This window comes from Phaethon aethereus (genome assembly GCF_964289735.1).
Source record: "Phaethon aethereus genome assembly, chromosome: 2".
Lineage (NCBI taxonomy): Eukaryota > Metazoa > Chordata > Aves > Phaethontiformes > Phaethontidae > Phaethon > Phaethon aethereus.
The window spans coordinates 111,399,075-111,411,559 of record NC_138582.1 but is presented as its reverse complement, the minus strand read 5'-3'; the positions used below and the strand labels follow the sequence as shown (position 1 = coordinate 111,411,559).

At 40.5% G+C, this 12,485-nt stretch overlaps 1 protein-coding gene across 1 annotated transcript in view; it reads left to right on the top strand.

The window, feature by feature from the left end:
- Positions 1–1,880: 1,880 nt before the first annotated feature.
- The window catches only part of CNTNAP2 (contactin associated protein 2), a gene marked incomplete at its 3' end in the record, with an annotated part of 1,307,043 nt that continues 1,296,438 nt past the window's right edge, over positions 1,881–12,485 (top strand). Inside the window, exon 1 of the mRNA XM_081996846.1 lies at positions 1,881–3,415. Coding sequence (XP_081852972.1) covers positions 3,319–3,415 — 97 coding nt within the window. The 5' untranslated portion in view covers positions 1,881–3,318. The remainder of the gene's footprint in view (positions 3,416–12,485) is intronic.

Below are 12,485 nucleotides of genomic sequence, written 5' to 3'. Positions count from 1 at the left end.
TTCAAAATATCCTCCAGGAAAAAAAAAAAAAAAAAAAGAAGAGTATATATATGATGGTTGGCTTATTTTATAGGACTAAAAAATATCTGAAGATCTTTGTAATGATTTTTGTGTAACAGGATCAAAGCTAATGATTTTGCAGGCCCCCATTATGGTTATATTAAAAATAATTGCATTACCCTTGCACAACTCATTGCTGTTGCTATGTAGTTTAAATATTTTATGTAGTTTTTAAGGACAGATCCTATTCCAAGGTGGGTAAAAATGAAATAATCTGTACCATTTCTTCAGTCTCAAACAACAAGGAAATTTTCTACTATCACCATTATTGAGATATTCATCAATCAGCCTGCTGAATCTTCCTGTTTTGAGTTACTTGTCTTATCCCTTATAACTATTTTTAAATGTGTGGCTACTTGTGAGCAATTTGAATATGTTTTTGAAAACTCCAATTAGCATGTGCTAAAGAAGAGTGAAGTTTGAACAACTCAAATCAAGTCAGATTTTTGTCCAGTGGAGGACTTCATGAAGCGAGTGATATGCAAATATCAAGTATTATGTGTAAAAGTATAAATGGGTGATGTGCAAGTACATTGCTTTTCTTGTGCTTGTTGGAGGGACCTTAAAAAGAAGAAATCCAGTTTGAAAAATGGTCTGCTGAGCTTTTAAATACTTACTTAGAAAAGCTCTTTATTACTTGCTCAGGTGAATAATAAAGGCCAATGAATACGGAAGGGGTTGCAAGATCTCAGAATGAAAGCCATAGGATTTTTTGCATGTCATAGTCAGAAGTTTTTCTGGGTTTTTTTCTGTGAATATATGCAGTTTCTGATAGTATATCAGCACTATTGCCTTTTCTGTAGCTAAAGAACAGAAAACGTAGGTTGTAAATTTGTAAATTTCAAATTTGTAAATTTGAAAAATTGTGGGATATAGATCAGGAGGAGAATAGAAGATGTTAACAAGAAAGAAGTTATGGAAAGAGGCAATTTTGCTAGTTTCATGGCACTAATTAATATTTGGTTCTTGGTTTATTCCCCAAAAATGCATGTATCCCAATGATTGCTGTACATCAAAAAGTGTCTGCGGGTGTAAGGAATGGGGAGGGCATGGCAGAGGGCTCAGGATGATGCAGAGAAGAGGTAACAAAGTCTCTATGGGAATATTTATTCTTTCAAAAGCAAAGCTAAGTATAATAACACTTCGCATTCACAGGGTACTTTTTCGTTCCACATTTTCTACAGACATATTGGCATTACTTCTATGAAAGCATTGAAAGTATGAATGTATTAATACTTGATATGGATGAGGCAAGGGAGGGAGGTTCAAGGAGGAAAAATTATGGCAGTTGGACAAGATTACAGAAGCACTTTTTCCCAGGACTGGCACTTAAGCTTTGTCCTGTGCTGTGCTCAAGCCTCTAGGCCACAGCTCTCCTGGGACATCACATATTATGTATGGATGAGTTTTCAAAGTGACCTGAAAGATAAGCAGTGTACTCCCTCTGAAAGGCAATAGAATTGAGGATCCTAATATCCCAAGGCCTTTCTGAAAATCTCATCTTACATACAGTCTTAACCACTTCATCACACTCACTAAATAACAGCAGATACTTGTTAACAGCATGTGTATTAGTCACTGGAAATAATTTATCCCTGCTTTGGGGCTTCTCTAAAGAAATTATACCTCTGCATTTCTCAGCCTTCTCTATGTAACACCTGAGAAATAATTGTTTCCATTTTTCTTTGCCTCATTGATTGTAAAATAAATAATACATGAATAACTCCCCACCCTCATTATTCTACCGTATCTGGTGAGCAATAACTTCTGTTTCAGTCTGTTTAAGGGCAATGGCAGGAGGGATGGAGGGGGATGGAAAAGAGCAGTCAGACTCCTGAAATCCCTAAACCATAAGGCTAGGATATGGCCAGGTTGTCTCAGTCATCTCTTGTAGGTGAAAACTGTAATGATACTTTAATGCAGCTTGCTTCCTGGCTCGCTCTTGGAGCGAGAATTAATTACCGAATGAAAACATCTGCATTAGCGGCTGCTGCAGCCCCAGCTCTCTGCAGGCGGGATGGTGCTCACGCCCCCAGAACTAGGACCGCTCGGAGGACTTGCCTGCTGGCCCCTGGCTCGGATCCTGGCAGGCTGGAGCTCGGGGAGCCGCTACCATCTCGGAGTGCGAGGGAGCGGCGGGAAGGGCGGCAGGAGCCGGCTGCGGAGGCTGCCGCTGCGCCCCGGGGGCGTGCAGGGCCGCCGGGCGGTGCGCAGCACCCGAGCCTCCGCTCCCAGCCTCAGCACCGCGGACAGCGGCAGCGGCGCGGCCTCCCCGCGGCCCGGGCCCGAGCCCCGGCCCCGAGCCCCGGCCCCTAGCCCGGGCCCCGAGCCCCAGCCCCGAGTCCCGGCCCCGATCCCCTGGCCCCGATCCCCACCCTGGTCCCCCTGCTCTGGCTCTGAACCAGGCAAGGGAGGACGAGCAGGGTCCTGGAGGCCGGAGGGGCGCAGAGGAAGAGGGAGGAGCTGGAGGAAGCTGAGGGAAGGGGAGGGGAGCGCTAGGGAGAGGATTTTCCTTTCTGCTTTTTTTTTTTTTTTTTCTTTTTGGGGGGGGTTGGGGGCGGTTGCTGCTGTTGATGGCAGCGTTTCCTCCTGCTGGAAGATGATGAATACATGAGGAGAGAGGCTCTGAGCCTGCTTCTCTGCTGCGGGAGTGTCTCTCCCTCCCTGTCTCTCCCTCTCCCCTCTCCCTGCTCCAGTGTGAGTGTGTGTTTGGCTCCCCGGCTGCGTGTGCGTGTACACTGTGTATATATATCTGAGCTGGGAGGTTATTGCAAGCTTCTCTCAGCAGCGCTGCTCTGTGCAGGAGGAAGGGCTCAGCTGCAGTGGTAGCATCAACAGCAGCATTAGCAGCACCAACAGCTTTTTCCGCCTTTCATCTCCATCCTCCTGTCTCTTCTTCCCCCCACATCTTTTTGGGGATTGCTTTTTTAATTTTTCTTTTTCTCTCCTACAATCGTTGTTATTTGATACTTCGTGGCTTTTTTTTTTTTCTTTCCTTCCTCTGAGAAGGAGGCATAGACACACACAAACACATAGAAATAAGGGAAAGAAAAGTACCAGGACTTATCCTGCTGCTGTAATCCCAGAGATAGCAGGCGAAGAGAGGGGTTGGCTTCTACCCCAAGGTAAAGTCCTGCCCCCTTTACCTCCTCGCCACCTCCTCCGAGAAAGAGGAGAGAGAGAGAGAAGGGGCCAAAGTGGAGAAAAGCAGGTCTTCTGCGGCTGGCATTTGGAGTACAGGGAGCCAGGAAGTGAAGGATGGTTGTGGTTACCCGAGCTGGCTGCAGGGCAGCTCTCTTCCTCTGGATTTTCATCAGCATTAGCTGCAGAGCCAGGACTGCTCTGCCTGCATCTCGTAAGTACCTTTTTCTAAAAAAGCATGCACAATTTCAGCTCTGCAATAAGCCAGGGGGGAATTCCCAGAACTCTGGGAGGTTGATTATTTTTTCTTTGCTGGTGAATCTTGTGTTTTATTTTCTGTGTATTTGTGTGTGTATGTGTGCACTGAGGTTTGATACTGTTCACAAACCTCCCCATCAGATCTTCCTTAGTGTAGATGATTTCAGTGGTAGCTGGTGTGTAAAGTTGAAAGATCTGCTCTATGATATAGTCTTGGTTCTGCAATGGAGTCAGAGGGGAAAATAAACCAGATAGAAGCTATTCAAAGTTTGGGGATGTTTTTTTGTTTGCTTGGTTGGTTTGTTTCAGTTTGGTTTTTCCCACCTTCCTCAGAAGGTATGCAGTTTGCATTTGGAAGTACTTCACTTCCACATTTGTGTGAGGGAAAAGAGATGTGAGCAGTTTCCATAACTATTGTTTTAGCAAGGAGCAGCAAGAGAAAATTTTCTCTCATTTGAAGAGGAAAGAATGATGGTGAGTTGATGAGAGGGAACTGAGCCAGGACAGCCTTTCTTGAGAGTGAAGTTTTGCTTTCCATAATAAAATGAGCAAAGGTATTTTAAAGGAGACTAGCAATTGCCCCCCTAGGGAGGCAGAAATAGTAGTGAAATGACCAAGCATCTGCTGAAATGATGAACTTCAGACCAGAGGAGTGCAGAGTCCTATACAGGACCCAATTCTGCTATCAGTGTAAAAATGACAGCGTACTCATTGATTTCAATGGGTGTTAGATCAAATCTTTAACATTGCACTGAGCTGTAGTTTCCAGCAAAATATTTGCAGGTAGATGTTAAGTTACTAAATACTGTTAAATATTTAGTTGTTTCTCTTCAGATCATGTAAAGCATTTGCCTTTTGCAAAGTATTTTTGATATTGCATACTGAAACAAAGCAATACATTTTTATAGAATCGTCAAAAATAAACTCTACTGTTGACTTCCTCTGCTGTTTATAGAGGAGAGAAATGTCCTGAGATGTTACAGATAGATGTGTTGGGATTGTGTATATGTGAATAGGGGCTGATTCTACTGCCCAAGCAGGGAATTGTCTTAGAATGTAATGTATATACCGCATAGAGATCTATGTGGATCATTATATTTATTTATTTGTTTCCTTGGGGACAGGAATGAACAATGCAATGATGAGAGAATTGGAGCACTGTTGTACTTTCTCAGTGGGTTTCTCTCTGTTATCATCTGATACCTACTGAAAAATAAAACAATGTTATTGTTCCAGGATTTGCTTGCACTTAGACATTTATGTGTGTGTCAACAGAAAATGTACAGCAGTGTCTGCAGTGTATCCAGGTCTCAGAGGCTATAGGATGTTCAGCTATTTTGCTACCTTTGATTTAGGAGAAATATTGATCCTGAGGTTTACTGCTTAGTTTTGACCTGCTATCTAATCTTTCTTCTGAATATTATTTCTTCATGGTCATCTCTCAGGCTCTGCACAACAGGAATATACAGGGGAAAAAAAAGATTTATGATATAGGTTGTCAAAAATCTGTTCTTGGAAAACAAAGTTTCTTATACTGCTTTTCTATAATAGGATTTATGAGCCTTTTTTTTTTTTTTTTGTCATTCAGTAACTAATAGCCATAGTTTAACTTGAAAATGACTTACAGTGTGTTACCTGATTATCCAACAAACAAATCTTTAACTTTTGAAAAAAGTTAGTTGAGAAGTTAATGGTTACAGTAACATCGCTATAGCCAGAAATTCCATGAACAAAGGATATATATAATATTAATTACAATTTACTCATATACATTCCCATCTTGAATTTTTTTTCAGATATTTAAAGATTTCTTTATATTAATTCACATTGCAAGAGTTTATACACTACACTCCTTATGTAGTGTATAGCATTTTATTTCTGACTCACTTCTGAAAGTGAAATGGAGCTAGATTTGTTTACTGGAAACAGAAATATAGCTAGAAGTGCATGTCAGACTTAAAATTACAAAAGGGGTGTTCACATTGCAGTACATGCTTAAAATTCTTGTAAAGACATACGGGTGCTTGGGAAGTGGTACCACAGTAGGAACTCAAGTGCTGTGTCACAGTGTTTTGGTGCACCACTTAACTGGTTATTCTGTTGCACGCTTTGGTATACAAACTGGTCACTGTGCTATATTTTCTCAGATTGTTTGTCACTTTGTATGCAACTGATTGTGAAAGGCATTGGGGAATTTTGTTCTCTTTTGACAAGAGAATGCACTTAGCTTTTATCTCTCTTTTTTTTTTTTTTCCTTATCAGTTGATTTTGAACATAGTATTGGGAATAATTCTGAAAGAGTTAAAAATTGTGTGAAATGCAACTTCAATGTAAAACTGATTTCCAACCACATTTTTATTTTCTCCTCCATTGCTACTTTATGTTTTGACTTTGTAATAATTAACAACAGCAAATTTATTCTTTACAGTATTTTTTAGGAAGCATGCAAGATTCATGGTGTACAGTGAATTACAAATCCCTATATATGAGCTTGTTATTCAATATTTTCTTACAATCTGCTTCTGCTGACATAGAAAAAGATACAATTTTCAGAAAGAATAGAATTGAACATCCCTTATGTGAATATATTGCATCTCAAATGTTTGTTTACTTTTCAAAGTCAATAAATCTGTCTCTGTCATTAAAATTATATCTCTCAGTAATACTGATTCAGAACTGATCATGTTGAAAGCTTTGAATCTCATTCTGTTTTATCTCAAGATGAAATGGTTGTTGAAACCCCATCTTGTAGTACAATAAACATACACCATGATACAATATCACACACACTAATGCTCAGATCTTACTGTAAATTTTATTCATAGTCATGTTTTTCATACCTTGGCAATAAATTCTTCATATTCCTGCTTTTTTTTTTTTTTTTTAATAAGCATAGAGGGATCAAAACACTCTTAACTTCTGGAATCAAGGCTAATGAACAGCTCAACCAGGAGAGGTCATCACAAGATAAAAAGTAACAGGGAAAATACAAATTTAGTGCTTTATAGTGTTTTACATGGCTTAAAAGACAGAATGATAAGAATATGACTATAGGTAGACTAACTTTCACTTGAGTTCTTATAAAAAAACACATAAAGCAGTGACCTTGTCTTCTTAATGAGGATGTTAAAGGGATTCATCATAGGGTCATCTGTTTCTCTATGAAAACAACTGACTTAAATAGTATTTGTCTTTCACAGCTAGGTTTTATTTTTGGTTGTGTCTGTCTGTGTGCAATGCAAACCTGATCAGTACAGAACTATTAAAATTTCTAGTTCTGACATTTTTCATACTTTTGCAGTAGGTGCCATACCACTGCTGATGTTGAAGTTTAACCCCATTTTACAATAACTGATGCAGAAATCAAATGAAGGGCAGGTGTAGTAAATCTTCAACATTTTTGTATAAGTGAAAATACGCATCTTTTAGCTTTGACTGCATGGCACCTAGATTTTCCTTGGGTAAGTGAGAAAAGTATTAAAAAAGTATAATGTCCCTTTTGAAAGACCAAGGCATTGTACAAGAAACTTCTTTTCAGGAGTTCTGGACTATACAGAATTAGAGAATCTATTCTTCCAGTTCATGGTGCCTGACTGTTGGGTATGCGGTGATGTCATATATTCTGCTAGACTCACATTCGTGAATAGTTCTCTTCCAGATAATTTTTCAGACATAATGATATTTTGTGAAATAAGGTCAATTCCAGTTGTGTTTCTGTTACACCTGATTAACATTTCTTAGTTTAGGTCCTGTTGTCTGGATTTAAACTCAGATATCCCACTGAATTTGAAGTACACCAGAACATTTTCACGTAGATTTAACATTTAATCATTTTTCTTACCCCTGGGTGTTAAAGCACTTAAATATATACTAAACTTTAAAACTGAGGCCCTAAGTTTCCTTTTAGACTATAGGATTTCATAACATTAAACGTATGCTTTCTTTTTTTTTCCTTTTCCTTTTAGAACACTTTAGCTATAAATTAGACCAAAATTCATATCCATCATTATATAATAGTACATTTATTTAAAGTGCTATATACATCACTATATAATAAAATTAACATTCAACAGGCAAACAACAGTTTGTTAATTTGTTATTATTTAACAACATTGAACTGAGTTACTCAGGGTGACTTTTTAAATTAATATGTTTTTCCTAGAATGATACATTACCTTACATGTGAATGAAACAGTAATAAATAGTAATAAATAGTCTGCTGTCATATCAAAATTGGTGACAACAGCTAGAGCCTGTGTGGGTGCTGAAAAGCCAAATTTTCAAAGAGTTCTTAACTTCTGTATATGCAACATTGCACACAGCCCGATTGCAGACATTTGTCTATATACAGAATATCTGAGTTAAAGTTTGGCGTGGTCAGTGGGCATTGAATTAATTGCAAATGTTATTGAATTAATGTTTTAAAAACTGGGTTTTGCTTGGGTTCTTTTGCTTTGCTTTTGTTTTTAGTTCATTTATTTTTTAAAACTCTGGTGCAGTTATATGGAATAAGGCAGAAAAAGTGTTTCAGCAAGTGGCCTCAGTCTGCAAGAAAGTTTGAAAGTGAAGTTAAGGACCACGTATTGAAAACTTGTCTCTGTGAACACTGGCTGTTTCTTTTGTAAGGAGATGAGAATTGTTTTCTGATTATCTCTCATTTTTTTACTTCAGGTACTTTTAACACATTTGAAACATTATTTCAGTTGATGCAGTTGGACAGGAAATTCTTTACATATATTAATCAGACATTAGAAACTGTAGATCTACTTGGATAACTCATATCACTACGGATATGTGATGGACAGTAGGTTTTCCTATAGGAGTTCTTTAGGAATTTCAACTTGGATCTCTAAATCTTATGAAGCATCAGATTTCATGTTCAATGTTTAGGAATTATAGCATATTTAAGACTTTGTAAGACTCTTAATGCTTGTGTCAGTAACAAACTATGCACAGGCTATGGGGGTTTTCTACATTTTCTTTTTTACATATGCAGAAGCTGATCTACCTCCGAGCAATTTGACTCAGGTCATACACAACATAACTAGTTAAATCTTGAAATATGCCACTGCCCACGTCTGTATTTCCTAAATATCAATCATGCTTGGTCTTACAAAAGTACATGGACTTACAAATGTGTTTTAGTCACTTGAGATAGATAGAAAATGTTAGAGAATCAACATCAGTCATCTTCATCAGATGAAACTCTGAGTGACTTTTTCATTTTGTTAGTCTTCAAAATGTTAACAAATACATTTAAAATTATAGCCATGCTTAGAAAGAGGTAATTTGACCAAGGCCTGATTTCCAAAATCCACATGAACATAGGATCCTTCTTTAAAAGATCAGGAAGATCTGTGAGACAAGGAGTGCAGTCAGGTACTTGAACCTTCTCACACTGAAGGAAATAGAAGCTGGGCCACTGATTTTAAGAACTCTGTGGTTATGTTTTTTGTCAGTGAGAAGTTCATGATTTAGTCCATTGGTACGAGATACTAGAAGTTATTAATAGGTTCTTCAGACTTCAGCCTTGGAACTAACATTGATTTTATCTATATTACACTTCATTTATTCAGCTACTTTATTGGCATTGCATAGGTAGATAATCTGAGACCACCAGCTATTTGCAGAACATGTTAAATCTCTGAATTTGGGGGTGTAGGAAATTGCAGTAATCAGTAATCAATTCTTTTTAGCCATTTGCAGTTCCAGCTTTGAAGATATCATAGATATAATAAAAGTATTCCCAAGACTGAGGTTTGACATTTACAGTGAACTTGGGCACATCAAGGTTTTGATAGCTCTGCAATTTTACAAGCAACTTTACAAAGTTGAGACCTTTCCTGTCTGAGAAATTCTCAGTATTTATGCACTGCTGTAGTAGCTGGCCATATCCTAGTTTTTCCTTAAGCCTGAACAACTAATAATTCAGAGCAGAAAAAGATATTGACATTCACATTTACCTCTTTCCTCTGCCCCAAAAAGTATAGCGATTTTTTGTCTTTACAATCTCCCCTAGAGGTGGTTCTTTCAGACATTTAAATTAGTCATGCCAAGCCCATTGAGGGACTGAAAGATTTATTTACACTTACAGTTCATAATTTGATGTTAATATTTATAAACATTTAAAATATTTATCAAATATTTTATTTTCAGCTGTGTACACACTGCAAAAATACGTTTTAAATAAATCAATGACTAAGATCCACTCAACATAGCTAGGAACTTTGTTGCCGGGTTTGCATTTGTATCGATAAAAGCTCGTGTTGGGTTACAACTTCAAATGCGTAAATAAAATAGGCAGCTAAAAATACTTTCTAGTAACCAGGGAGCATCTGAACTGTTCTAGCCAAAGGATTTTCCATTCCACAAATGAATGTGATATTTTGGAATAAACATTTATTATTTGTTTCCTTAGAGCATTAGAAGTCCTAGTTTAAAGGGAAAGTAACACTTTTTTATAGAAATTTAATGACCTACACCAATGCATGCATCATGGGCAGCAAACAGAAGGAGCTGGAAGCCATTGTGCAGCGGGACAGCTATGACTTAGTCACCATCATAGAAATATGGTGGGATGAGTCTCATGACTGGAGTGCTGCTATGGATGGCTATAAGCTTTTCAGAAGGGACAGGCATGGAAGGAGAGCGTGGGGTGGCTCTGTATGTTAGGGAGTGTTTTGATTGTATAGAGCTCAATGATTGTGATGACAAGGTAGAGTGCTTATGGGTAAGTATGAAGGGGAAGGCAAACAAGGCAGATATCCTGCTGGGAGTCTGTTATAGACCACCCAGCCAGGATGAAGAGGCAGATGAAGCATTCTACAAGCGACTGTCAGAAGTCTCACAATCGCTAGCTCTTGTTCTCATGGGGGACTTCAACTTACCAGATGTCTGCTGGAAGTATAACACAGCAGAGAGGAAACACTCTAGGAGGTTCCTGGGAGTGTGTGGAGGATAGCTTCCAGACACAGCTGGTAAGTGAACCTACCAGGGGAGGTGCCCCACTTGACCTACTGGTGGGAGATGTGATGGTTGGAGGCCGTCTTGGGCTTAGCGACCACAAAATGGTAGAATTCTCAATTCTTGGTGAAGTAAGGGTCAGCAAAACCACTACCATGGATTTTCAGAGGGCAGACTTTGGCCTGTTCAGGACGCTGGTTGAGCGAGTCCCTTGGGAGACAGTCCTGAAGGACAAAAGGGTCCAGGAAGGCTGGACATTCTTCAAGAAGGAAATCTTAAAAGGTGCAGGAGCAGGCGGTCCCCATGTGCCGTAAGAAGAGCTGGCAGTGAAGACGACCGGCCTGGCTGAACAGGGAGTTTTTGCTGGGACTCAGGGAATAGAGGAGGGTTTACCACTTTTGGAGGAAGGGGCAGGCAACTCAAAAAGAGTACAAGGATCTCACTAGGTCATGCAGAGACAAAATTAAAAAGGCAAAAGCCCAGCTAGAACTCAATCTGGCCATGGTCATAAGGGACAACAAAAAATGTTTTTACAAATATATTAAGAACAACAAGACAGCCAAGGAGAATCTCCATCTTTTATTGGATGTGAGGGGGAACATTGTCACCAAGGATGAGGACAAGGCTGAGGTACTTAATGCCTTCTTTGCCTCAGTCTTTAATAGCCAGAGCAGGTACCCTCCAGGTATTCAGCTCCCTGAGCTGGAAGACAGGGATAGAGAGCAGAATAAATTCCCCATAATCCAGCAGGAAGCAGTTAAGGACCTGTTGTGCCACCTGGATACCCACAAGTCTATGGGGCCTGATGGGATCCACCCAAGAGTACTGAGGGAGCTGGCAGAGGAGCTTGCCAAGCCACTCTCCATCATTTATCAGTAGTCCTGGTTAACATGGGAGGTCCCAGACGACTGGAGGCTTGCCAATGTGACGCCCACTTACAAGACAGGCCGGAAGGAGGATCCCAGGAACGAAAGGCCTGTCAGCTTGACCTCGGTATTGAGGAAGCCTTTGACACCATCTCCCACAGCGTTCTCCTGGAGAAACTGTCAGCTTGTGGCTTAGACAGGTTTACTCTTCACTGGGTAAGGAACTGGCTGGATGGCTGAGCCCAGAGAGTTGCGGTGAACGGAGTTAAATCCAGCTGACAGCTGGTCACAAGTGGTGTTCCCCAGGGCTCGGTTTTGGGGCCGGTCTTGTTCAATATCTTTATCGATGACCTGGTTGAGGGGATCAAGTGCTCTTTCAGTAAGTTTGCACACGACACCAAGTTGGGTGGGAGTGTTGATCCGCTGGAGGTTAAGAAGGCTCCGCAGAGCGGTCTGTACAGGCTTGATCGATGGGCTGAGGTCAACTGTATGAGGTTTCATAAGGCCAAGTGCCAGGTCCTGCACTTGGGTCACAACAACCCCATGCAATGCTACGGGCCTGGGGAAGAGTGGCTGGAGAGCTGCCCGGCAGAAAGGGACGTGGGGATGCTGGTTGTCAGCTGGCTGAACATGAGCCGACAGTGTGCCCAGGTGGCCAAGAAGGCCAACAGCATTGTGATGTGTATCAGAAACAGTGTGGCCAGCAGGAGCAGAGAAATGATTGTGTCCCTGTACTCGGCATTGGTGAGCCTGCGCCTCGAACCCTGTGTTCAGTTTTGGGCCTCTCACTACAAGAAGGATGCTGAGGTGCTTGAGCGTGTCCAAAGAAGGGCAACAAAGCTGGTGAGGGGTCTGGAGAATAAGTCTTACGAGGAGTGGCTGAGGGAACTGGAGTTGTTTAGTCTCAAGAAGAGGAGGTTGAGGGGAGACCTTATCACTCTCTACAACTACCTGAAAGGACATTGTGGTGAGGTAGGTGCTAGTCTCTTCTCCCAAGCAACTAGTGACAGAACAAGAGGAAATGGCCTTAAGTTGTAACAGGGGAAGTTTAGACTAGATATTAGGAAAAATTTCTTTACTGAGAGAGCTGTCAAGCATTGGAAGAAGCTGTCCAGGGAGGTGATGGAGTCATCATCAGGAATTGTTCAAAAAACATGTGGACATGGCACTTAAGGATATGGTTTAGTGGGCATGGTG